This window comes from Nerophis lumbriciformis, linkage group LG25, assembly GCF_033978685.3.
Source record: "Nerophis lumbriciformis linkage group LG25, RoL_Nlum_v2.1, whole genome shotgun sequence".
Lineage (NCBI taxonomy): Eukaryota > Metazoa > Chordata > Actinopteri > Syngnathiformes > Syngnathidae > Nerophis > Nerophis lumbriciformis.
In genome coordinates, this window is record NC_084572.2 from 40484494 (window position 1) to 40511238 (window position 26745).

The window sequence follows — 26745 nt, forward strand, 5'->3', positions numbered from 1 at the left end:
ATTCTCTAATGCAGTGTTTTTCAACCTTTTTTGAGCCAAGGCACATTTTTTGCGTTGAAAAAATGCGGAGGCACACCACCAGCAGAAATCATTAAAAAAACGAAACTCAGTTGACAGTAAAAAGTCGTTGTCGCAATTGTTGGATATGACTTTGAAGAAACTAGAATATTAAACATTAAACATGTTTTCAGTTATTTCACCTTTTTTTTTGTTTAGTACATAACTCCACATGTGTTCATTCATAGTTTTGATGTGACAATCTACAATGGAAATAGTCATGGAAATAAAGAAAACACATTGAATGAGAAGGTGTGTCCAAACTTTTGCGCTGTACTGTATATATAATAATAATAATAATAATAATAGATTTTATTTGTAAAAAGCACTTTACATTGAGTAAACAACCTCAAAGTGCTACAGTGTATTAAAAATAAAAATAAAATAAAAAATAAAAAGATAATAAAAAAATAAATAAAAATTAAAAATAGAACAGCCAAATAGCTAAAAATAGTATGCATACATCTTAAAAAAGGCTTTCTTAAAAAGAAGGGTTTTTAAGCATCTTTTAAAAGCATCCACAGTCTGTGGTACCCTCAGGTGGTCAGGGAGAGCGTTCCACAGACTGGAAGCGGCGGAGCAGAAAGCCCAGTCTCCCATTGTTCGTAGTATATATACATATATACTGTATGTGTGTATATATATATGTATACATATATATATATATATATACTGTGTATATATATATATATATATATATATATATATATATATATATATATATATATTTATTTTTTTTTTATTTTTTATTTTTTGGCCCTAGTGTGTGAATGTGAGTGTGAATGTTGTCTGTCTATCTGTGTTGGCCCTGCGATGAGGTGGCGACTTGTCCAGGGTGTACCCCGCCTTCCGCCCGAATGCAGCTGAGATAGGCTCCAGCGCCCCCCCCCCCCCCCCCGCGACCCCAAAAGGGACAAGCGGTAGAAAATGGATGGATGGATGGACTTCAAAGCATAACCAATCATGCATCACTATAGCTCTTGTCTCAAAGTAGGTGTACTGTCACCACCTGTCACGTCACACCCTGACTTATTTGGAGTTTATTGCTGTGTTCCTGTGTGTAGTGTTTTACTTCTTGTCTTGCGCTCCTATTTTGGTGGCTTTTTCTCTTTTTTTTTGCTATTTTCCTGTAGCAGTTTCATGTCTTCCTTTTGAGCGATATTTCCCACATCTACTTTGTTTTTGACAAGACTCTGCAGCATCGCGTGGACATCGGGGGCGGTACCTCTGGATTGGCAGACCGGGGTGGTGGTTCCTCTCTTTAAGAAGGGGAACCGGAGGGTGTGTTCTAACTATCGTGGGATCACACTCCTCAGCCTTCCCGGTAAGGTCTATTCAGGTGTACTGGAGAGGAGGCTACGCCGGATAGTCCAACCTCGGATTCAGGAGGAACAGTGTGGTTTTCGTCCTGGTCGTGGAACTGTGGACCAGCTCTATACTCTGGGCAGGGTCCTTGAGGGTGCATGGGAGTTTGCCCAACCAGTCTACATGTGCTTTGTGGACTTGGAGAAGGCATTGGACCGTGTACCCCGGGAAGTCCTGTGGGGAGTGCTCAGAGAGTATGGGGTATCGGACTGTCTTATTGTGGCAGTCCGCTCCCTGTATGATCAGTGTCAGAGCTTGGTCCGCATTGCCGGCAGTAAGTCGGACACGTTTCCAGTGAGGGTTGGACTCCGCCAAGGCTGCCCTTTGTCACCCATTCTGTTCATAACCTTTATGGACAGAATTTCTAGGCGCAGTCAAGGCGTTGAGGGGATCTGGTTTGGTGGCTGCAGGATTAGGTCTCTGCTTTTTGCAGATGATTTGGTCCTGATGGCTTCATCTGGCCAGGATCTTCAGCTCTCACTGGATCGGTTCGCAGCCAAATGTGAAGCGACTGGGATGAGAATCAGCACCTCCAAGTCCGAGTCCATGGTTCTCTCCCGGAAAAGGGTGGAGTGCCATCTCCGGGTTGGGGAGGAGATCTTGCCCCAAGTGGAGGAGTTCAAGTACCTCGGAGTCTTGTTCACGAGTGAGGGAAGAGTGGATCGTGAGATCGACAGGCGGATCGGTGCGGCGTCTTCAGTAATGCGGACGCTGTATCGATCCGTTGTGGTGAAGAAGGAGCTGAGCCGGAAGGCAAAGCTCTCAATTTACCGGTCGATCTACGTTCCCATCCTCACCTATGGTCATGAGCTTTGGGTCATGACCGAAAGGACAGGATCACAGGTACAAGCGGCCCAAATGAGTTTCCTCCGCCGAGTGGCGGGGCTCTCCCTTAGAGATAGGGTGAGAAGCTCTGTCATTCGGGGGGAGCTCAAAGTAAAGCCGCTGCTCCTCCACATCGAGAGGAGCCAGATGAGGTGGTTCGGGCATCTGGTCAGGATGCCACCCGAACGCCTCCCTAGGAAGGTGTTTCGGGCACGTCCGACCGGTAGGAGGCCACGGGGAAGACCCAGGCCACGCTGGGAAGACTATCTCTCCCGGCTGGCCTGGGAACGCCTCGGGATCCCCCGGGAGGAGCTGGACGAAGTGGCTGGGGAGAGGGAAGTCTGGGCTTCCCTGCTTAAGCTGCTGCCCCCGCGACCCGACCTCGGATAAGCGGAAGAAGATGGATGGATGGATACTTTGTTTTAGCAATCAAGAATATTTCAGTTGTTTTTATCCTTCTTTGTGGGGACATTGTTGATTGTCACGTCATGTTCGGATGTACATTGTCTTTGCTCCACAGTAAGTCTTTGCTGTCATCCAGCATTCTGTTTTTGTTTACTTTGTAGCCAGTTCAGTTTTAGTTTTGTTCTGCGTAGCCTTCCCTAAGCTTCAATGCCTTTTCTTAGGGGCACTCACCTTTTGTGTATTTTTGGTTTAAGCATTAGACACCTTCTTACCTGCACACTGCCTCCCGCTGTTTCCCACATCTACAAAGCAATTAGCTACCTGCTGCCACCTACTGATATGGAAGAGTATTACACGGTTACTCTGCCTAGCTCTAGACAGCACCGACACTCAACAACAACACATCATTTGCAGACTATAATTACTGCTTTGCAAAAATCTTTTCAACCCAAATAGGTGAAATTAGACAATCTTCCACGGCACACCAGACTGTATCTCACGGCACACGAGTGTGGTTGAAAAACACTGCTCTTATGCACTGTGACGCCACCATAATGACTGAGGCAGAAGTTGCCAAAATGACTCATTCTGAGCAAAAGTTGAGCATTCTGAACTCAAAATATGTATTACATTTGAGAGAACGCTGAGTCTAAGACTAATGGCCGCTGCTCGCTGGAAGCTCACTACTTGATTTATTGCAACCGTCTCACTCAGCCTTTTACACTTCTGCTCATTTTCCAAACGCTAATCAAACCAGGCGGGTCAATTCATATTAGCAGCGCCATGTTGCTACGTCTAATGTGACTCAGCTATTCCTCTGGTCTTCTTGCTTGCAGCCTACTTGGGGACGCTGGAGTTCACTCTGCTCTTTGACCAGGAGAACAACTGTCTGCACTGCACCATCCACAAGGCCAAGGTGAGCACTGCACCATCCACAAGGCCAAGGTGAGCACTGCTTGAAGGTGCAGGGCTGGACCATTATGGCACAAATAACAACCGCCGCCATTTTTGATTGATATCGAAATCGCCATTAACAACATGATTATTCATTCATTTGAAAAGAGGAGTATTTACTGTACCACCAGAACTCAACTTGAAATGTAACTTAAAAGAACAACATATATTAAGGGTGTAACAGTACGTGTATTTGCATTGAACCGTTTCGGTACGGGGGTTCTGGTTCGGTTCGGAGGTGTACCGAAGGAGTTTTCACACGGACATATTAAGTAGCGTCAGGCCCGGCCCTAACCAATCTGGCGCCCTAGGCAAGATTTTAGGTGCCCCCCCCACATCGGCAGTGAAGTGTATATACTCACAAGAAACCAAATAGCTTTGTCTTTGACCTTTTTTTTTTACTTACAACTATACCTAATATATAAAGGGGTGGAAAAGTGACTATTACCTGCAGGGCAAACATTAGCTAACCAGAAGGCAAAAACAATGTAAACGAAAAACACCTGCTTAAAAGATCTAATACAAATGTCCCTGAGGAATGTAAGGTGGGAGTACTGTAATTACCTAACGTTACATTATTATTTTCCATAACAATTTAGCCCCCTCCACAATATTAACCCGACGTAAAAACAGAACTAGCTATTTATTGATTAGCAATTGCCGAATCATGTAACATTAGCTTTATGCTAAAAAGCCAGGTTACTATCACATTCTGTAACAGACAAATAATTTCATGTAGGCTAACGTTACCTACCTGCTAACTCTGTCTTTTTCTCGTTTCTCCTCCTCTTCTTTTCTCTTTTTTCTTCCCTGGGCACCTGACAGTTTTGGCCGTTTTGACATCTTGTGTTGATTTTTAGATGTGGTGACATCCAAAAAGAGTCATGATACGGGAAGGGAGGGGGTGCACCGTGCGGGAGGAAGGGGGGGGCTAATGTTGTAACAAATAATATTTCTATTAAATAGGCTTTACTTTGCATTTTAATTAACGTGGGATTATTTTTTGTATTTAGAAATAATAGTACCAACTTTTTTTTTTTTCTCCAACATTTGTGGCACTGGCGTGGCGCCCCCTGATGGACGGCGCCCTTAGCATTTGCCTATACGGCCTATGCCACGGGCCGGCCCTGAGTAGCGTAACGCACGTTGTGTAAACAATGCACACCGAGGCACAACACACGGCATGCTAGCAGCTAACGGGCTAGGATAGACTGACCATACGTCCTCTTTTCACCGGACATGTCCTCTTTTGCGGAGTTTCTTAAATGCCTCAAATGTCCGGCATTTTGAGTTAGGGTTGCGTGTATTTTCAATGTACGTTCAGGGTTAAGAAGGGGTTAAAAACAAAACAAACAGCAGCATTGGTGAGGGAGGGGCAGAGACAGAGAGAGAGAGAGAGCTATGATAAACGCGCATGCGTCGCCAGGCTCTGCTTTTTATCCATAGATTTATCACATTTAATGTTTTATTATCTATAGCAGGGGTGTCAAAAGTGTGCCCCGGAGGCCATTTGCAGCTAATGTTTTAAAGGCCCGCGGCACATTCTAAAAATACTAATAAAATAAACAAAAACATAACAAAAGTGAAATAAAAAAGCTTAAAGGTTAAATGTCATTTATAAAAAGTTGCAATGTTGACTAATAAAACGAAGCTGTTTTTTTTTCTTTCTTTCAAACTGTCATTGCTCAAAACATAATATTGAATCAAAATCAATGTTATTCTGAATTATTGACCTATCCAAGGTTCCCATTACTTCACATCAAATATTACACTAAGACAAATATTTTTGGTGGAAGATTTTGCAGCATCGCGTGGACATCGGGGGCGGTACCACTGGATTGGCAGACCGGGGTGGTGGTTCCTCTCTTTAAGAAGGGGAACCGGAGGGTGTGTTCTAACTATCGTGGGATCACACTCCTCAGCCTTCCCGGTAAGGTCTATTCAGGTGTACTGGAGAGGAGGCTACGCCGGATAGTCCAACCTCGGATTCAGGAGGAACAGTGTGGTTTTCGTCCTGGTCGTGGAACTGTGGACCAGCTCTATCCTCTCGGCAGGGTCCTTGAGGGTGCATGGGAGTTTGCCCAACCAGTCTACATGTGTTTTGTGGACTTGGAGAAGGCATTCGACCGTGTCCCTCGGGAAGTCCTGTGGGGAGTGCTCAGAGAGTATGGGGTATCGGACTGTCTGATTGTGGCAGTTCGCTCCCTGTATGATCAGTGCCAGAGCTTGGTCCGCATTGCCGGTAGTAAGTCGGACACGTTTCCGGTGAGGGTTGGACTCCGCCAAGGCTGCCCTTTGTCACCGATTCTGTTCATAACTTTTATGGACAGAATTTCTAGGCGCAGTCAAGGCGTTGAGGGGATCCGGTTTGGTGGCTGCAGGATTAGGTCTCTGCTTTTTGCAGATGATGTGGTCCTGATGGCTTCATCTGGCCAGGATCTTCAGCTCTCACTGGATCGGTTCGCAGCCGAGTGTGAAGCGACTGGGATGAGAATCAGCACCTCCAAGTCCGAGTCCATGGTTCTCGCCCGGAAAAGGGTGGAGTGCCATCTCCGGGTTGGGGAAGAGATCTTGCCCCAAGTGGAGGAGTTCAAGTACCTCGGAGTCTTGTTCACGAGTGGGGGAAGAGTGGATCGTGAGATCGACAGGCGGATCGGTGCGGCGTCTTCAGTAATGCGGACGCTGTATCGATCCGTTGTGGTGAAGAAGGAGCTGAGCCGGAAGGCATAACTCTCAATTTACCGGTCGATCTACGTTCCCATCCTCACCTATGGTCATGAGCTTTGGGTTATGACCGAAAGGACAAGATCACGGGTACAAGCGGCCGAAATGAGTTTCCTCCACCAGGTGGCGGGGCTCTCCCTTAGAGATAGGGTGAGAAGCTCTGCCATCCGGGGGGAGCTCAAAGTAAAGCCGCTGCTCCTCCACATGGAGAGGAGCCAGATGAGGTGGTTCGGGCATCTGGTCAGGATGCCACCCGAACGCCTCCCTAGGGAGGTGTTTAGGGCACGTCCGACCGGTTGGAGGCCACGGGGAAGACCCAGGACACGTTGGGAAGACTATGTCTCCCGGCTGGCCTGGGAACGCCTCGGGGTCCCACAGGAAGAGCTGGACGAAGTGGCTGGGGAGAGGGAAGTCTGGGCTTCCCTGCTTAGGCTGCTGCCCCCGCGACCCGACCTCGGATAAGCGGAAGAAGATGGATGGATGGATTTTGCAAAGTGGTAAATAAATAACCCAAATATGTGTATTTTGTTGTTTTCTTACTGTAGCGAAAATGAACCGAACCGTGACCTCTAAACCGAGGTACGTACCGAACCCACATTTTTGTGTACCGTTCCACCCCTAGTGGGAACCAAACTTAGACGCGGTTTTGTCTTTACTCAAACGCTCACTCATCTGATTTCTTTCTTAATATTTCTATGATGGTGAGAAGCCAAAATGGAAATGATATTGAATAGTCCAGCCCTGCTCTGGTGCGTGCATCCTCCTCCTCCTCCTCCTCTTCCTCCTCCTCCTCCTCCTCCTCCAAGTGTTTGTTTGAAGGACGCCAGCGTCTCATGTTCTTCATTGTGTAAATACGTCTGTAGAAGTCCCTGGAGGACAACACTAGAGTGAGGAACTGTGGCACGCAATGGAAACACCCACCAGCACTATTGTATGTCCGACCCTGGAGTGTGTGAGCCAATGATGACGTCACCACAGTACTGTGTGTGTGTGTGTGTGTGTGTGTGTGTGTGTGTGTGTGTGTGTGTGTGTCCACAGGGACTGAAAGCCATGGACTCCAACGGGCTGGCTGATCCATACGTCAAGCTTCATCTCCTGCCCGGGGCCAGCAAGGTCACTGCTCCATCCCTCCACATAACACGCCATTCCACATCACACTTGCACGCCGCACGCACGCCCGTGTTGTTCCAGCGTAGGAAAAAGGTGAGAAGGCACCTGCCAGAGCGTCACGCGGGAGCAGGCTGATTTAACGCCGGTCGCGCCTCGCCGTGCTCGATGGGCGGCTTTATGGAGCACAAACATGTCTCGCTCCGCCGCGCCGCCGCTGCTGTTGTTTGGGCTCCAGCGCCAGCCGGCGGGAAGATAAGGCTTGCCGCCGCCGCCGCCGCAGCCCCACTGCCTTTTGGCAAGCTGTCATCCACCATTTTGGCTGGAAGCATGGCGAGCCATGATAGGTCGAACGAGGTGTGAAGTGCCAACTCCAGACGGCTTCCAGGGCACCTCCATTGTTAGTCCAAAAAGCAGTCACACACAATCTTATGTTACAGCCTTATTCCAAAATGGATGTCCTCAGAAATCTACACACAATACCCCATAATGACAATGTGTTTGTTTTTGTTTTTGCAAATGTATTAATTGTAAAAAACACAAAAATCACATGTACTTAAGTACTCACAGCCTTTGCTCAATAATAATAGTAATTAAAGCTGCAAGCAGCGTTGGTCGAGCCCGCGTATTTGGCAGTTGCTAGTCCTAAGTGTCCCAATACTTTTGGCCAGTGTAAGTGTCCCAATACTTTTGTCCAGTGGTAGTCCTAAGTGTCCCAATACTTTTGGCAAGTGTAAGTGTCCCAATACTTTTGTCCAGTGGTAGTCCTAAGTGTCCCAATACTTTTGGCCAGTGTAAGTGTCCCAATACTTTTGTCCAGTTATAGTCCTAAGTGTCCCAATACTTTTGTCAAGTTGTAGTCCTAAGTGTCCCAATACTTTTGGCCAGTGTAAGTGTCCCAATACTTTTGTCCAGTGGTAGTCCTAAGTGTCCCAATACTTTTGTCCAGTTGTAGTCCTAAGTGTCCCAATACTTTTGTCCAGTGTAAGCGTCCCAATACTTTTGTCCAGTTTTAGTCCTAAGTGTCCCAATACTTTTGGCCAGTGTAAGTGTCCCAATACTTTTGTCCAGTGGTAGTCCTAAGTGTCCCAATACTTTTGTCCAGTTGTAGTCCTAAGTGTCCCAATACTTTTGTCCAGTGTAAGCGTCCCAATACTTTTGTCCAGTTTTAGTCCTAAGTGTCCCAATACTTTTGTCAAGTTGTAGTCCTAAGTGTCCCAATACTTTTGTCAAGTTGTAGTCCTAAGTGTCCCAATACTTTTGGCCAGTGTAAGTGTCCCAATACTTTTGTCCAGTTATAGTCCTAAGTGTCCCAATACTTTTGTCAAGTTGTAGTCCTAAGTGTCCCAATACTTTTGGCCAGTGTAAGTGTCCCAATACTTTTGTCCAGTGGTAGTCCTAAGTGTCCCAATACTTTTGTCCAGTTGTAGTCCTAAGTGTCCCAATACTTTTGTCCAGTGTAAGCGTCCCAATACTTTTGTCCAGTTTTAGTCCTAAGTGTCCCAATACTTTTGGCCAGTGTAAGTGTCCCAATACTTTTGTCCAGTGGTAGTCCTAAGTGTCCCAATACTTTTGTCCAGTTGTAGTCCTAAGTGTCCCAATACTTTTGTCCAGTGGTAGTCCTAAGTGTCCCAATACTTTTGTCCAGTTTTAGTCCTAAGTGTCCCAATACTTTTGTCAAGTTGTAGCTGTAGGCGGTATAAAACAACTTTAACACTCTTACTAATAATGCGCCACACTGTGAACCCACACCAACCAAGAATGACAAACACATTTCGGGAGAACATCTGCACCGTAACACAACATAAACACAACAGAACAAATACCCAGAATCCCATGCAGCCCTAACCCTTCCGGGCTACATTATACACCCCCGCTACCAAACCCCGCCCACCTCAACCGACGCACAGAGGGGTGGGGGGGGTGGGGGTTGAGGTGGGGGCGGGGTTTGGTGGTAGCTTACTTACTTACTTACTTAGTCCTCTTGCACTTCAGGGCGCGTAGAGCCGACCATAGCAACCAGGTCTCTCCATCTGGGTCTGTTGTAGGCAAGGTGTTGAGCTTGTGCCATAGTCACATTGCAGGCCTTAAGGTCCTGGGCTAATACATCCAGCCAGCGAGTCCTGGAGGCGCCTCTAGGGCGTCTCCAGCCAGCTCGCTGCGGGTTGAAGTCCAGGATTTTGCGCGTGGGGTGTTCCCCCGGCAGGCGGATGACATGGCCATACCAGCGCACTCGCTGCATTGCTGCGAGGCGAGAGGCTGGGAGCTGTTGGGTTAGCTCTCTTAGGGTCTTGTTGGTGACATGCTGGCTCCACGTGATGCCTTCTATCCTCCTGAGGGCTCTGGAATCAAAGCCATCTAGCCTGGCCGCTAGGATGTTATTCAGCGGCCATGTTTCCGAGCCGTACAGGACAGAGATGACAGAGGAATTGTAGACCCTCAACTTGGTGTCCCGAGATATGTGCCGGTGTCGCCACAACGGTCTCCACAGGGACTGCATGACGGAGGCTGCAAGGGCGCGACGGGTTGGGGTGGGGGCGGGGTTTGGTGGTAGCTTACTTACTTACTTACTTAGTCCTCTTGCACTTCAGGGCGCGTAGAGCCGACCATAGCAACCAGGTCTCTCCATCTGGGTCTGTTGTAGGCAAGGTGTTGAGCTTGTGCCATAGTCACATTGCAGGCCTTAAGGTCCTGGGCTAATACATCCAGCCAGCGAGTCCTGGAGGCGCCTCTAGGGCGTCTCCAGCCAGCTCGCTGCGGGTTGAAGTCCAGGATTTTGCGCGTGGGGTGTTCCCCCGGCAGGCGGATGACATGGCCATACCAGCGCACTCGCCGCATTGCTGCGAGGCGAGAGGCTGGGAGCTGTTGGGTTAGCTCTCTTAGGGTCTTGTTGGTGACATGCTGGCTCCACGTGATGCCTTCTATCCTCCTGAGGGCTCTGGAATCAAAGCCATCTAGCCTGGCCGCTAGGATGTTATTCAGCGGCCATGTTTCCGAGCCGTACAGGAATTGTAGACCCTCAACTTGGTGTCCCGAGATATGTGCCGGTGTCGCCACAACGGTCTCCACAGGGACTGCATGACGGAGGCTGCAAGGGCGCGACGGCGGTCCACCTCTCGTTTGAGGTCGCCGGTGTTGGTTTGGTGGTAGCAGGGGTGTATAATGTAGCCTGGAAGAGTCAGGGCTGCATGGGATTCTGGGTATTTGTTCTGTTGTGTTTATGTTGTGTTAAGGTGCAGATGTTCTCCCGAAATGTGTTTGTCATTCTTGTTTGGTTTTGGTTCAAAGTGTGGCGCATTATTAGTAAGAGTGTTAAAGTTGTTTTATATGGCCACCGTCAGTGTAACCTGTGTGGCTGTTGACCAAGTATGCCTTGCTGTTGCTCACGTGTGCAAGCAGAAGATGCGGTTCGGCAAGTATGCAGCTGAGCCGCATCAGAGTGATCAAAGAGCCGCATGTGGCTCCGGAGCCGCGGGTTGCCGACCCCTGTCCTAGATGAACCGGATGGAGCTTGAGAGGTGCTGCAAAGAGGAAGGAGAGAAAGTGCCCAAAGAAAGGTGTGCCAAGCTTGTGGCATCGTATTCAAAAAGACTTGAGGCTGCATCAAAAAAGTATTGAGCATAGGCTGTGAATACTTATGTACATTTTTTAGTTTTTATTTCAATAAATTAGCATTTACATTGTCATTACGGGGTATTGTGTGTAGAATTTTGAGGACGACAATGAATGTATTCCATTTTGAAACAAGGCCGTAACATGACAAGTGAAGCGCTGTCGACACTTCCCAAACGCCGCCTGGCGTTGGCGAGGCCGCGGACTTCTGTCGCCGTCTGGCCGTGGCCTTCTTTGACCTTGAAATACCAACGACGTGAGGCGAGGAGGGAGAGCGAGGGAGTAAAAAAAGAAAAGATGCGGGCGGGGGCACGTTACAGGGAGGACAGCAGCAGGTGGTTGTCATGGAAACAGGGAGGATTGTTACACGGCTCACGTCAACAGGCGTGTGTTGATGGTGGGTGGGCGGGGCCAGGAGAATGCGTCAACAAGAGGCGGTGAGGACCTGTCATTAGTCAAATATCCAGCAGGGGGTGGACGCCAAGATGAGGGATGAAGTTGGCCAAATCTGTGCCCTGTGAGCGGCTCTTTTCTACAGCCCGAGAAATAATAACTAAGAAGAGAAATCGTCTAAAATGTACCGTAATACGTCGGAAAAACTTTTTTTTTTTTTTTTTTAATAAAAATGTGTAAAAAAATTAAATAAAAACAATTCCCAGTCCACAATCATCCACAACACGTTCTCTTAGATTTCCATGTTATGATACAAGTTCACATTATTTATTGACTGTATCTAAAAAAGATAAAAATATATTTTTATTTAAATGAAGATATGAAATAATCCTAAATGACTTGGTTTATATTATTGTATATACTAGGGCAGGGGTCACCAACGCGGTGCCCGCGGTCACCAGGTAGCCCGTAAGGACCAGTTCACACCTGTTCTAAAAATAGCTCAAAGAGCAGCACTTACCAGTGAGCTGCCTCTATTTTTTTTAAATTGTATTTATTTACTAGCAAGCTGGTCTCGCTTTGTTCGACATTTTTCATTCTAAAAGAGACAAAACTCAAATAGAATTTGAAAATCCAAGAAAATATTTTAAAGACTTGGTCTTCACTTGGTAGAAAATGGATGGATGGATGGGTCTTCACTTGTTTAAATAAATTCATTTATTTTTTTACTTTGCTTCTTATTACTTTTAGAAATACAATTTTAGAGAAAAAATACAACCTTAAAAATGATTTTAGGATTTTTAAACAAATATACCTTTTTACCTTTTAAATTTATTCCTCTTCTTTCCTGACAATTTAAATCAATGTTCAAGTAAATTTATTTTTCTTTTATTGTAAAGAATAATAAATATTTTAGCTTCTGGTTTTTCGACGAAGAATATTTGTGAAATATTTCTTCAAACTTACTATGATTAAAATTCCAAAAAATTATTCTGGCAAATCTAGAAAATCTGTAGAATCAAATTTAAATCTTATTTCAAAGTATTTTTGAATTTCTTTTCAAATTTTTGTTCTGGAAAATCTAGAAGAAATACTGATTTGTCTTTGTTAGAAATATAGCTTGGTCCAATTTGTTAAATATTCTCACAAAGTGCAGATTGGATTTTAACCGATTTAAAACATGTCATCAAAATTCTAAAATGTATCTTAATCAGGAAAAATGACTAATGATGTTCCATAAATTCTTTTTTTAAATTTTTTCAAAAAGATTCAAATTAGCTAGTTTTTCTCTTCTTTTTGTTGGTTGAATTTTGAATTTTAAAGAGATAAACTATGTTTCAAAATCTTATTTTAATTTTTTTCGTGTTTTCTCCTCTTTTAAACCGTTCAATTAAGTGTTTTTTTTTCATCATTTATTCTCTACAAAAAACCTTCCGTAAAAGGAAAAAAAAAATGTACGACGGAATGACAGACAGAAATACCCATTTTTTATATGTATATACATTTATTTATTTAGCTATTCTTCTTTAAATCACACTTACGTGTAACTTACAAATGACAATATATTAGCGTTGACCCTGGATCTCAGGAAACAGAGTGGACCGACACCAGCAGATGACATGGCACCCCAAACCATCACCCAACCATGCAAATTTTGCATTTCCTTTGGAAATCGAGGTCCCAGAGTCTGGAGGAAGACAGGAGAGGCACAGGATCCACGTTGCCTGAAGTCTAGTGTAAAGTTTCCACCATCAGTGATGGTTTGGGGTGCCATGTCATCTGCTGGTGTCGGTCCACTCTGTTTCCTGAGATCCAGGGTCAACGCAGCCGTCTACCAGCAAGTTTTAGAGCACTTCATGCTTCCTGCTGCTGACCTGCTCTATGGAGATGGAGATTTCAAGTTCCAACAGGACTTGGCGCCTGCACACAGCGCAAAATCTACCCGTGCCTGGTTTACGGACCATGGTATTTCTGTTCTAAATTGGCCCGCCAACTCCCCTGACCTTAGCCCCATAGAAAATCTGTGGGGTATTGTGAAAAGGAAGATGCAGAATGCCAGACCCAAAAACGCAGAAGAGTTGAAGGCCACTATCAGAGCAACCTGGGCTCTCATAACACCTGAGCAGTGCCAGAAACTCATCGACTCCATGCCACGCCGCATTAACGCAGTAATTGAGGCAAAAGGAGCTCCAACCAAGTATTGAGTATTGTACATGCTCATATTTTTCATTTTCATACTTTTCAGTTGGCCAACATTTCTAAAAATCCCCTTTTTGTATTAGCCTTAAGTAATATTCTAATTTTGTGACACACGGAATTTTGGATTTTCATTTGTTGCCACTTCAAATCATCAAAATTAAATGAAATAAACATTTGAATGCATCAGTCTGTGTGCAATGAATAAATATAATGTACAAGTTACACCTTTTGAATGCAATTACTGAAATAAATCAAGTTTTCAAAATATTCTAATTTACTGGCTTTTACCTGTATATATATGTATGTGTGGGAAAAAAATCACAAGACTACTTCATCTCTACAGGCCTGTTTCATGAGGGGGGGTTCCCTCAATCATCAGGAGATTTTAATGGAAGCATTCACATACCATGGTTTATATAAGGCACAGAGTGGGTAGGTACAGGCTGGCGTAGGGGCGTGGTGATTGGCTCATGTGTTACCTAGGAGGTGTTTCCGTCTGTGGCGGCATGCTGATACAATTTCGCTGCGCTTGTTGAGGGATGACAGGTCTGGACGGTATATAATAAACAGTTTCTCTTTCAAGCATAGGTTGCATCTTTTATTACCACTATTGTAAGGTGTGCTGGATGCAAGAATTTGCCATGTTATTGAATATTCAACATTATTGTCTTTGAGGTCCCAAATGTGTTTGCTGAGTTCTGTGGTATTTCGCAGGTTTTGGCTCCTGAAAGAAGCCTTGTGATTGTTCCATCTGGTTTTAAACTCTCCCTCGGTTAATCCTACATATGTGTCGGATGTGTTAATGTCCTTGCGTGTTACCTTAGATTGGTAAAGAACTGATGTTTGTAAGCACCCCCCGTTGAGAGGGCAATCAGGTTTCTTGCGGCAGTTGCAGCCTTTGTTGGTTTTGGAGTCGCTCTGTCCGGGGGCCGACGGCTCATTTGCAATTGTCTTGCTGTGGTTTGGGATAATTTGTCGTATATTGTTCATACAGCTATATATATATATATATATATATATATATATATATATATATATATATATATATATATATATATATATATATATATATATATATGTATATATAAGAAAATACTTCACTTTCAGTGAATACTAGCTATATATATATATGTATATATATATATATATATATATATATATATATTTATTTATTTTATTATATATATATATATATATATAAGAAAATACTTCACTTTCAGTGAATACTAGCTATATATATATATATATTTATTTTATTATATATATATATATATACAGTATATTTATATATATATATACAGTATATTTATATATGTGTATATATATATATATATATATATATATATATATATATGAAATACTTGACTTGGTGAATTCTAGCTGTAAATATACTCCTCCCCTCTTAGCCACGCCCCCAACCCCCACCTCCCGAAATCGGAGGTCTCAAGGTTGGCAAGTATGCCCTACTAACTTTTTTTTGTCATTAATGAGTCCAAATGCACAAGTTTTGTACAACATGTAGATATAATCCACATGTTCGTACATACTGGGGACGTACGTGCCACACATATTCCGGCATAAAATACCTAGGTATTGTTCTACATGGAATTGAGTCTATTATAGTGTTTGTTCCCATTATATTGCTGTGATTTGATCATTATCAGAAGATTAAATAAATATTAAAGCTTATTACAGGATGTTATTAATGTCATTTGCACAACACGTCACGTACATATGATGAAAAGCATTTACGTCACATGTTACATCAACAACATTTTTGAGCCATGATGGTAATAATCCACATTTTGTATCATTGACATGGCTAATAACCAGAGGTGGGTAGTAATGCGCTACATTTACTCTGTTACATCTACTTGAGTAACTTTTGGGATAAATTGTACTTCTAAGAGTAGTTTTAATGCAACTTACTTTTACTTTTACTTGAGTATATTTATAGAGAAGAAACGCTACTTTTACTCCGCTACTTTTATCTACATTCAGCTCGCTACTCGCTACTAATTTTTATCGATCTGTTAATGCACGCTTTGTTTGTTTTGGTCTGTCAGACAGACCTTCATAGTGCCTGCCTTACTGGTGACGTTTCATTTCGTTCCACCAATCAGATGCAGTCACTGGTGACGTTGGACCAATCAAACAGAGCCAGGCGGTCACATGACCTGAATTAAACAAGTGTAAAAACTTATTGGGGTGTTACCATTTAGTGGTCATTTGTAGGGAATATGTACTGTACTGTGCAATCTACTAATAAAAGTCTCAATCAATCAATCAAAAGTGTGAAGGAAAAAAGACACTTTTTTATTTCAACCGTACATCCCGTCAAAAGCCTAAAGACTGACTGCACAGTTCCTGTCTTCACAATAAAAGTGCCGCTCCATCGCGCTTGCGCTTTCAAAATAAGAGTCTCCGAAAGCCAGTGCAAACAAGCTAGCAAGCTACGGAATTTGCCGCCAATGTATTTCTTGTAAAGTGTGTGAAAACGAATATGGAAGCTGGACAAATAAGATACCAAAAACCAACCACTTTCATGTGGTATTAGACAGAAAGGAGGAACTTTTCTTCTCCTCCATTTGAAAACGTGGACGTTATCATCACTACTGTCTGATTACAATCAATGCAAGTCATCAGAATCAGGTAATACACCAACTTATATTCTTGTCTTCATGAAAGAAAGGAATCTATATGTGTTAAACATGCATGTATATTCATTAAAACACCTTTAACATGTAAACAAAAACGGCAAAATAAATAAATATAAATGATATACTGTATATATCAATGTATGTGTATATATGTATATATATATATATATATATATATATATATATATATATATATATATATATATATATATATGTATGTGTGGGGGAAAAAAAATCACAAGACTATTTCATCTCTACAGGCCTGTTTCATGAGGGGGGGTTCCCTCAATCGTCAGGAGATTTTAATGGGAGCATTCGCATACCATGGTTTATATAGGGCACAGAGTGGGTGGGTACAGGCTGGCCTAGGGGCGTGGTGATTGGCTCATGTGTTACCTAGGAGATGTTTCCGTCTATGGCGGCATGTTGTTACAATTTCGCTGCGCTTGTTGAGGGATGACAGGTCTGGACGGTAGATGATAAACAGTTTCTCTTTCAAGCATAGGTTGCATCTTTTATTACCACTATTGTAAGGTGTGCTGGATGCAAGAATTTGCCATGTTATTGAATATTCAACATTATTGTCTTTGAGGTCCCAAATGTGTTTGCTGAGTTCTGTGGTATTTCGCAGGTTTTTGTTCCTGAAAGAAGCCTTGTGGTTGTTCCATCTGGTTTTGAATTCACCCTCGGTTAATCCTACATATGTGTCGGATGTGTTAATGTCCTTGCGTATTACCTTAGATTGGTAGACAACTGATGTTTGTAAGCACCCCCCGTTGAGTGGGCAATCAGGTTTCTTTCGACAGTTACATGCTTTGTTGGTTTTGGAGTCGTTCTGACTGGGGGTCGACGGCTCATTTGCAATTGTTTTGTTGTGGTTTGAGATGATTTGTCGTATATTGTTCATGCAGCTGTAGCTCAATTTGATGTTGTTCTTGTTGAATACTTTTCTTAGGCTGTTGTCTTTGGGAAAGTGTTTGTCAATCAGATTGAGGAATTTGTGTCCAATGTTCGTTGAGACGTTTTTGCTGTATGGGGGGTTGTACCAGATGATGCCGTTTCGTTTTCTGTTCTTTTTTGGCTGGTTTCCTGGCGTGGGTTCATAGGTGAGGGTGAAATTGTATCCGCTTTCATCAAGGGCTTTTTGGTACGGGGGGGTTGCTTGGTCAAATTCAGCTTTGCTAGATGACAGCATCGATAGCCTTTTATTGATTCCTACCAGAATACCTACCGGAATCAATAAAAGGCTATCGATGCTGTCATCTAGCAAAGCTGAATTTGACCAAGCAACCCCCCCGTACCAAAAAGCCCTTGATGAAAGCGGATACAATTTCACCCTCACCTATGAACCCACGCCAGGAAACCAGCCAAAAAAGAACAGAAAACGAAACGACATCATCTGGTACAACCCCCCATACAGCAAAAACGTCTCAACGAACATTGGACACAAATTCCTCAATCTGATTGACAAACACTTTCCCAAAGACAACACCCTAAGAAAAGTATTCAACAAGAACAACATTAAATTGAGCTACAGCTGCATGAACAATATACGACAAATCATCTCAAACCACAACAAAACAATTGCAAATGAGCCGTCGACCCCCAGACAGAGCGACTCCAAAACCAACAAAGGATGTAACTGTCGAAAGAAACCTGATTGCCCTCTCAACGGGGGGTGCTTACAAACATCAGTTGTATACCAATCAAAGGTAATACGCAAGGACATTAACACATCCGACACATATGTAGGATTAACCGAGGGAGAATTCAAAACCAGATGGAACAATCACAAGGCTTCTTTCAGGAACAAAAACCTGCGAAATACCACAGAACTCAGCAAACACATTTGGGACCTCAAAGACAATAATGTTGAATATTCAATAACATGGCAAATTCTTGCATCCAGCACACCTTACAATAGTGGTAATAAAAGATGCAACCTATGCTTGAAAGAGAAACTGTTTATTATTTACCGTCCAGACCTGTCATCCCTCAACAAGCGCAGCGAAATTGTAACAACATGCCGCCATAGACGGAAACACCTCCTAGGTAACACATGAGCCAATCACCACGCCCCTAGGCCAGCCTGTACCCACCCACTCTGTGCCCTATATAAACCATGGTATGCGAATGCTCCCATTAAAATCTCCTGATGATTGAGGGTACCCCCCCCCTCATGAAACAGGCCTGTAGAGATGAAATAGTCTTGTGATTTTTTTCCCCACACATACATATATATATATATATATATATATATATATATATATATATATATATATATATATATATATATATATATGATATGTGTGTGTATGTTACTCATCAGTTACTCAGTACTTGAGTAGTTTTTTCACAACATACTTTTTTACTTTTACTCAAGTAAATATTTGGGTGACTACTCCTTACTTTCACTTGAGTAATAAACCTCTAAAGTAACAGTACTCTTACTTGAGTACAATTTCTGGCTACTCTACCCACCTCTGCTAATAACGCAGGAAGTGCTGCTGTGTGTGAACAAGGCACAGAGCATGTGCAGGAATACAGAATATTTCAGGGATACGACACTTGTCATGGAGTGAGATCTTCTCCGCGTTTCCCAAAGCACACACGCTGCATCCTCTCCAGAGCCACGCCTGAGGATTTACTCAAGCCCCGAGTCCGCCGGTCCGTATCGTTCGGTCCGTCACGCGCCGCGCTACTTACTTACTTACTCAAATCCCGCCGAGGACGTGTGGGAACCCAGCCAACACCTGCATCGTCTGCAGGAAGTGGCGACCCAGGGATGAAAGTGGAATAAGTGGACGTGTGAGATGGAGGGAAGTGTCATGTGTTGGTTTCTCAGGTCAAAGGACAATAGCGGAACTAGTGATGGGTCCGGCAACACCGATGCATCGGCGCATGCGTCGAGCTCATAGAGCAAAACCCTGTGTCGGTGCACGTATCGCTTTTAGAAAGTCACGTGACCCATCATGAGCTGTTTTGGTCACGTGACCGATACGCCAACTGTGTCGCCTCCTCTGTGCCCTGTGAGCGGCTCTTTTCTACAGCCCGAGAAATAATAACTAAGAAGAGAAATCGTCTAAAATGTAATACGTCGGAAAAACTTTTTTTTTTTATAAAAATGTGTAAAAAAAAAAAAATTCCCAGTCCACAATCATCCACAACACGTTCTCTTAGATGTCCATGTTATGATACATGTTCACATTATTTATTGACTGTATATAAAAAAGATAAAAATATATTTTTATTTAAATGAAGATATGAAATAATCCTAAATGACTTGGTTTATATTATTGTATATACTAGGGCAGGGGTCACCAACGCGGTGCCCGCGGTCACCAGGTAGCCCGTAAGGACCAGATCAGTCGCCCGCTGGCCTGTTCTAAAAATAGCTCAAAGAGCAGCACTTACCAGTGAGCTGCCTCTATTTTTTGAAATTTTATTTATTTACTAGCAAGCTGGTCTCGCTTTGCTCGACATTTTTAATTCTAAAAGAGACAAAACTCAAATAGAATTTGAAAATCCAAGAAAATATTTTAAAGACTTGGTCTTCACTTGGAATAAGCGGTAGAAAATGGATGGATGGATGGGTCTTCACTTGTTTACATAAATTCATTTATTTTTTTACTTTGCTTCTTATTACTTTTAGAAATACAATTTTAGAGAAAAAATACAACCTTAAAAATGATTTTAGGATTTTTAAACAAATATACCTTTTTACCTTTTAAATTTCTTCCTCTTCTTTCCTGACAATTTAAATCAATGTTCAAGTAAATTTATTTTTCTTTTATTGTAAAGAATAATAAATATTTTAGCTTCTGGTTTTTCGACGAAGAATATTTGTGAAATATTTCTTCAAACTTACTATGATTAAAATTCAAAACAATTATTCTGGCAAATCTAGAAAATCTGTAGAATCAAATTTAAATCTTATTTCAAAGTATTTTGAATTTCTTTTAAAATTTTTGTTCTGGAAAATCTAGAAGAAATACTGATTTGTCTTTGTTAGAAATATATATTTGTTAAATATTCTAACAAAGTGCATATTGGATTTTAACCGATTTAAAACATGTCATCAAAATTCTAAAATGTATCTTAATCAGGAAAAATTACTAATGATGTTCCATAAATGATTTTTTTAATTTTTTCAAAAAGATTCAAATAAGCTAGTTTTTCTCTTCTTTTTGTCGGTTGAATTTTGAATTTTAAGGAGTCGAAATTGAAGATAAACTATGTTTCAAAATTTTATTAATCTCCTTTCTAATGAGTTCAATTTTCTTATTAAAGAAATTCATAAAGTCATCTGCCGAGTGGGTGGAGCTATTGGGAGGAGTCCCTTGTTGGGTTAGCGATGCTACTGTACTAAACAAAAATTTAGGGTCGTTTTTGTTGAGGCGGATGAGATTTGAGTAATATTTAGCTTTAGCTAAGGTAAGCATGCGTTTATACGATATTAAACTATCACTCCATGCTTGATGGAAAACCTCAAGCTTGGTCGCGCGCCATTTGCGTTCCAACTTTCTACATGATAATTTACGAGCTCTGGTTTCTTCTGTAAACCATGGGGTGCGCCTTTTAGGGGCCCTTTTTTGTTTTAGCGGTGCTATACTATCAATGGTTTTGCGCAGGGCATTGTCAAAGTTGTTAGTGAGGTTATCAATAGAGCCGACATAATTTGGGAATGGTGCCATTACCGAAGGCAGTAGGTCAGCAAGAGTCATCGTTGTGGCAGCATTAATGTTGCGGCTGCTATAGCAGTTATTATTATTAGTTTGTTGACAATGAGTCAGAACTTCGAATTTTATAAGGTAATGATCGGACATTACTTTAGTATACGGGAGTACCATAACTTTGGAGGTGGTGACACCCCTGACCAGCACTAGATCTATCGTATTGCCGTTGCGATGCGTAGGTTCATTTATTATTTGTGTAAGACCACAGCTATCAATTATAGTCTGGAGCGCCACGCACTGAGGTATTATTATTAGACTATGGCTTTAGCGCACTCAGAACCATAAGCACAAGTTTTCTGGTCCCATTTGTGTCAGGGCTTGGTAAAAGGATAGGACTCAGATGCAGAGTAGGGAACTTAGACAAGCTTTTATTTTGACAGCTTCCTTTTCACCTCCAAAGTCAAGGATTACAATATCTATTTTATCCAAAAACTAACCGGCAAAAAAGGTTCCAAAAAATAGGAACAACCAAAATTCGCTCCGAACGGAGGAAAACACAAAAGCAAAGACGAACTATAATTAATATATGCTATAAAATGTATAAACAAAAAACACTCCAACAGGAGGAAGAAACAACAACTATAAAAATTCTATACTATCTAATCTAATAAAGTATTAACAAAAATTGTCACTCAAAAATGTGAGGAAAGAATGAAAAATAACTGAAACTTACCACTTCGGCTGAATAAACTAAATAACAAAAAATCACTCTGCTGAGGAGGAAGAAAGGAAAACTCAAAATAGCAACGAAGGGATTCAGAATCAAAGAACATAAGCACAAGACGAGGCAAGGCAAGACAAGGCATGGAAGCTAGAGAGCACGAATAAACGAAACAATCCGGCACAGAACAAAGGAAGGAGTGGACTTATAAGACACATGAGGGTAATAGGGAACAGGTGGAAACAATCAGGGAATCGGGATGACGTCAGACTGATGACACAAAAGGAAGGGCAAGTGACCTGAAACGAGAGGAGAGTTACTTTTCAAACTAAAACATGCACATCACACGACAGAAAAAACCAAGACAAGACATCCCTCACCGCGGTGTGACAATTTGTGGGTGTAATTGTGCTGGTTTCATTTCCCCTTTCATTTATTTGTTGGTTTCTAATCAAAACCGTGTTTACTTTGTCTGTAAAAGGCCACAAATGACCCCCGAACCACACTTTGGACACCCTTGCTCTAGATCAACCTCAGATATATTTTGAGCAATGACAGTTTTAAAGTAAAAAAAAAAAAACTGCCTGCAAGTATCAAAATTGCAACATTTCCTCGTTAAATGCCTGTTTACTCTTTTATTGCACATTTTAAGACTTTTTTAAAATGCCGTTAAAAATGTAGCTGCTTGTTTTACTTAGCCCGTGGACAGCCCATAAAGTAGGGTAACACATGACGGTGGGACTATTGGACAACAACTGGTGAGGGAGTAGAGTCCCGTGCAGGCAGAGCAGTTGGACGTGGGCACAAAAAGAAGACAATGAAGTTGTCAGGGGGCTTCAGCGGCTGCTCCCCAGGCCGGCTGAGAGCAGGGAGGGATGAAAAATGGAGTGTTTATCTTCGCAGCCTCAGACACGGGCAGGGGAATGTGACGGAACAGCAGACGGACTTTGCTGCCGCTGCAGAGTGGTCATAGGGCGGGCAATTTAGTAGAGTGTACTGTTGAAATATACATGCAGTGAAATATGTTGACCTTTTATCAAGTGCTGTCTACACAAATAGGACAGGGTTCTAGACCATCTAGGTGCAGACCTTTCTTCTCCATAAGTCACTTTTTCAACTAAATCTGAGATTATTATTCAGTGACAGGCCAAAAACACCATTCATTTTGAGGATATTGGACATAAACCGCTCTATCCCGCCTATAAAGTGCTCTAAAAAACTACCTTCTTAAACGTTTTACATACATGATGTAAGTATATATGTAACATTTATAATAACATGAAATATATACATGATGTAAGTATATATGTCATGTAGTAACATTCATAATAACATGTAATATATACATGATGTAAGTATATATGTAGTATCTAGTAACGTTCATAATAACATGTAATATATACATGATGTAAGTATATATGTCATGTAGTAACATTCATAATAACATGTAATATATACATGATGTAAGTATATATGTAGTATCTAGTAACGTTCATAATAACATGTAATATATAAATGATGTAAGTATATATGTCATGTAGTAGCATTCATAATATGTAATATATATACATGACGTAAGTATATATGTCATGTAGTAACATTCATAATAACATGTAATATATACATGATGTAAGTATATATGTCATGTAGTAACATTCATAATAACATGTAATATATACATGATGTAAGTATATATGTCATGTAGTAACATTCATAATAACATGTAATATATACATGATGTAAGTATATATGTCATGTAGTAACATTCATAATAACATGTAATATATACATGATGTAAGTATATATGTCATGTAGTAACATTCATAATAACATGTAATATATACATGATGTAAGTATATATGTCATGTAGTAACATTCATAATAACATGTAATATATACATGATGTAAGTATATATGTAGTATCTAGTAACGTTCATAATAACATGTAATATATACATGATGTAAGTATATATGTAGTATCTAGTAACGTTCATAATAACATGTAATATATACATGATGTAAGTATATGTGTCATGTAGTAACATTCATAATAACATGTAATATATACATGATGTAAGTATATATGTCATGTAGTAACATTCATAATAACATGTAATATATACATGATGTAAGTATATATGTCATGTAATAACATTCATAATAACATGTAATATATACATGATGTAAGTATATATGTCATGTAGTAACATTCATAATAACATGTAATATATACATGATGTAAGTATATATGTAGTATCTAGTAACGTTCATAATAACATGTAATATATACATGATGTAAGTATATATGTCATGTAGTAACATTCATAATAACATGTAATATATACATGATGTAAGTATATATGTCATGTAGTAACATTCATAATAACATGTAATATATACATGATGTAAGTATATATGTCATGTAGTAACGTTCATAATAACATGTAATATATACATGATGTAAGTATATATGTAGTATCTAGTAACGTTCATAATAACATGTAATATATACATGATGTAAGTATATATGTCATGTAGTAGCATTCATAATATGTAATATATATACATGATGTAAGTATATATGTCATGTAGTAACATTCATAATAACATGTAATATATACATGATGTAAGTATATATGTCATGTAGTAACATTCATAATAACATGTAATATATACATGATGTAAGTATATATGTAGTATCTAGTAACATTCATAATAACATGTAATATATACGTATTTTGATAATTTTAAGCATAGGGCGGCGTATTAAATTTGCTATCTTAACAAGACTACTAATCATGACAGACTTCATGAGAGACTACAAAGACTACGTCGGGATAAATGATGATCCAGAACTTATATTTTTGAGGCTGAAAATAAAGAGGATGATCTACAAGTTTTAGAAGCTGTGTACTAAACAGATCCAGCTTTAGTCAATCACTAAGCATCATGTAGCAGTATTGCTAAGTGCTAAACAAGAAATACAAATATAATAAAACAATCACTTACTGTTATTAGAGAGTTCCGGTCGGACGGTTTTTCACGGGACACATTTCGGGTGTTGTTGTTGCACTAGTGAGCCACGGATGAGGAGATGCTGCTCCGTTATTGATTGAAGCAAAGTGTGAATGTCATTAAAACAGTTAGCGCCATCTTTTGACACTTCTTCCACTCCCCGTCCTTGCGTATGTATGTATGTATGTATATATATATATATATATATATATATATGTATATATATAAAATTTATATTTTTTTTATTTCTTTAAATTTCTTGTGCGACCCGGTACCAATCGATCCACAGACTGGTACTGGGCCGCGGCCCGGTGGTTGGGGACCACTGCTCTATATGACAGGAACACTGCTGTTTTTTTAAAGAATCTACTGCAAAAATGCAAGTCAAAGATCCTCTATGACAGGAGCATTCTGCTTTTGTGAAGAATCTACAGCAAAAACCTGTGTCAAAGATCCTCAACGCAACAGGAGCACCCCGCTGTTTAAGAATCTACTGCAAAAATGCTAGTTAAAGATCATCAACGAAACAGGAGCACTTTACTTGTTTAAAGAATATACTGCTAAGATGCTAGTCAAAGATCCTCTATAAGACAGAGGTATTCTGCTTTCCTTTTTAAGGAATGTACTGCAAAAATGCTAGTCAAAGATCCTCTATATGACAGGAGGACTCTGCTGTTTTTAAGAAGCTACTGCAAAAAGACTAGTCAAAGATCCTCTATGACAGGAGCATTCTGCTTTTTTAGAGAATCCACTGCAAAAATTCTAGTTAAAGATCCTCAACGCAACAGGAGACTTTTGTCCAGTGGTAGTCCTAAGTGTCCCAATACTTTTGTCAAGTTGTAGTCCTAAGTGTCCCAAAACTTTTGTCCAGTGGTAGTCCTAATTGTCCAAATACTTTTGTCTACTTTTAGTCCGAAGTGTCCCAATACTTTTGTTCAGTGGTAGTCCTAAGTGTCCCAATACTTTTGTCAATTTGTAGTCCTAAGTGTCCCAATACTTTTGTCCAGTGTAAGTGTCCCAATACTTTTGTCCAGTTGTAGTCCTAAGTGTCCCAATACTTTTGTCAAGTTGTAGTCCTAAGTGTCCCAATACTTTTGTCCAGTGTAAGTGTCCCAATACTTTTGTCAAGTTGTAGTCCTAAGTGTCCCAATACTTTTGTCCAGTGGTAGTCATAAGTGTCCCAATACGTTTGTCAAGTTGTAGTCCCAAGTGTCCCAATACTTTTGTCCAGTGTAAGTGTCCCAAGACTTTTGTCCAGTGGTAGTCCTAAGTGTCCCAATACCTTTGTCAAGTTGTAGTCCTAAGTGTCCCAATACCTTTGTCCAGTGTAAGTGTCCCAAAACTTTTGTCCAGTGGTAGTCCTAATTGTCCAAATACTTTTGTCTACTTTTAGTCCGAAGTGTCCCAATACTTTTGTTCAGTGGTAGTCCTAAGTGTCCCAATACTTTTGTCAATTTGTAGTCCTAAGTGTCCCAATACTTTTGTCCAGTGTAAGTGTCCCAATACTTTTGTCCAGTTTTCGTCCTAAGTGTCCCAATACTTTTGTCAAGTTGTAGTCCTAAGTGTCCCAATACTTTTGTCCAGTGTAAGTGTCCCAATACTTTTGTCAAGTTGTAGTCTTAAGTGTCCCAATACTTTTGTCCAGTGGTAGTCATAAGTGTCCCAATACGTTTGTCAAGTTGTAGTCCTAAGTTTCCCAATACTTTTGTCAAGTTTAGGCGTAAGTGTCCCAATACTTTTGTCCAGTGTAAGTGTCCCAAGACTTTTGTCCAGTGGTAGTCCTAAGTGTCCCAATACTTTTGTCAAGTTGTAGTCCTAAGTGTCCCAATACTTTTGTCCAGTGTAAGTGTCCCAAAACTTTTGTCCAGTGGTAGTCCTAATTGTCCAAATACTTTCGTCTACTTTTAGTCCGAAGTGTCCCAATACTTTTGTTCAGTGGTAGTCCTAAGTGTCCCAATACTTTTGTCAATTTGTAGTCCTAAGTGTCCCAATACTTTTGTCCAGTGTAAGTGTCCCAATACTTTTGTCCAGT

The 26745-nt window shown here is 41.1% G+C and overlaps 1 protein-coding gene across 3 annotated transcripts in view; it reads left to right on the forward strand.

The window, feature by feature from the left end:
• Positions 1–26745, forward strand: part of doc2g (double C2-like domains, gamma) — a 327390-nt gene that overhangs the window by 206290 nt on the left and 94355 nt on the right. For 2 of the 3 annotated variants that reach the window (XM_061984408.2, XM_061984407.2), the window contains 2 exons: positions 3489–3568; positions 7369–7443. In XM_061984408.2, coding sequence (XP_061840392.1) covers positions 3489–3568; positions 7369–7443 — 155 coding nt within the window. The remainder of the gene's footprint in view (positions 1–3488; positions 3569–7368; positions 7444–26745) is intronic. The other variant, XM_061984409.2, reaches the window with a different exon arrangement.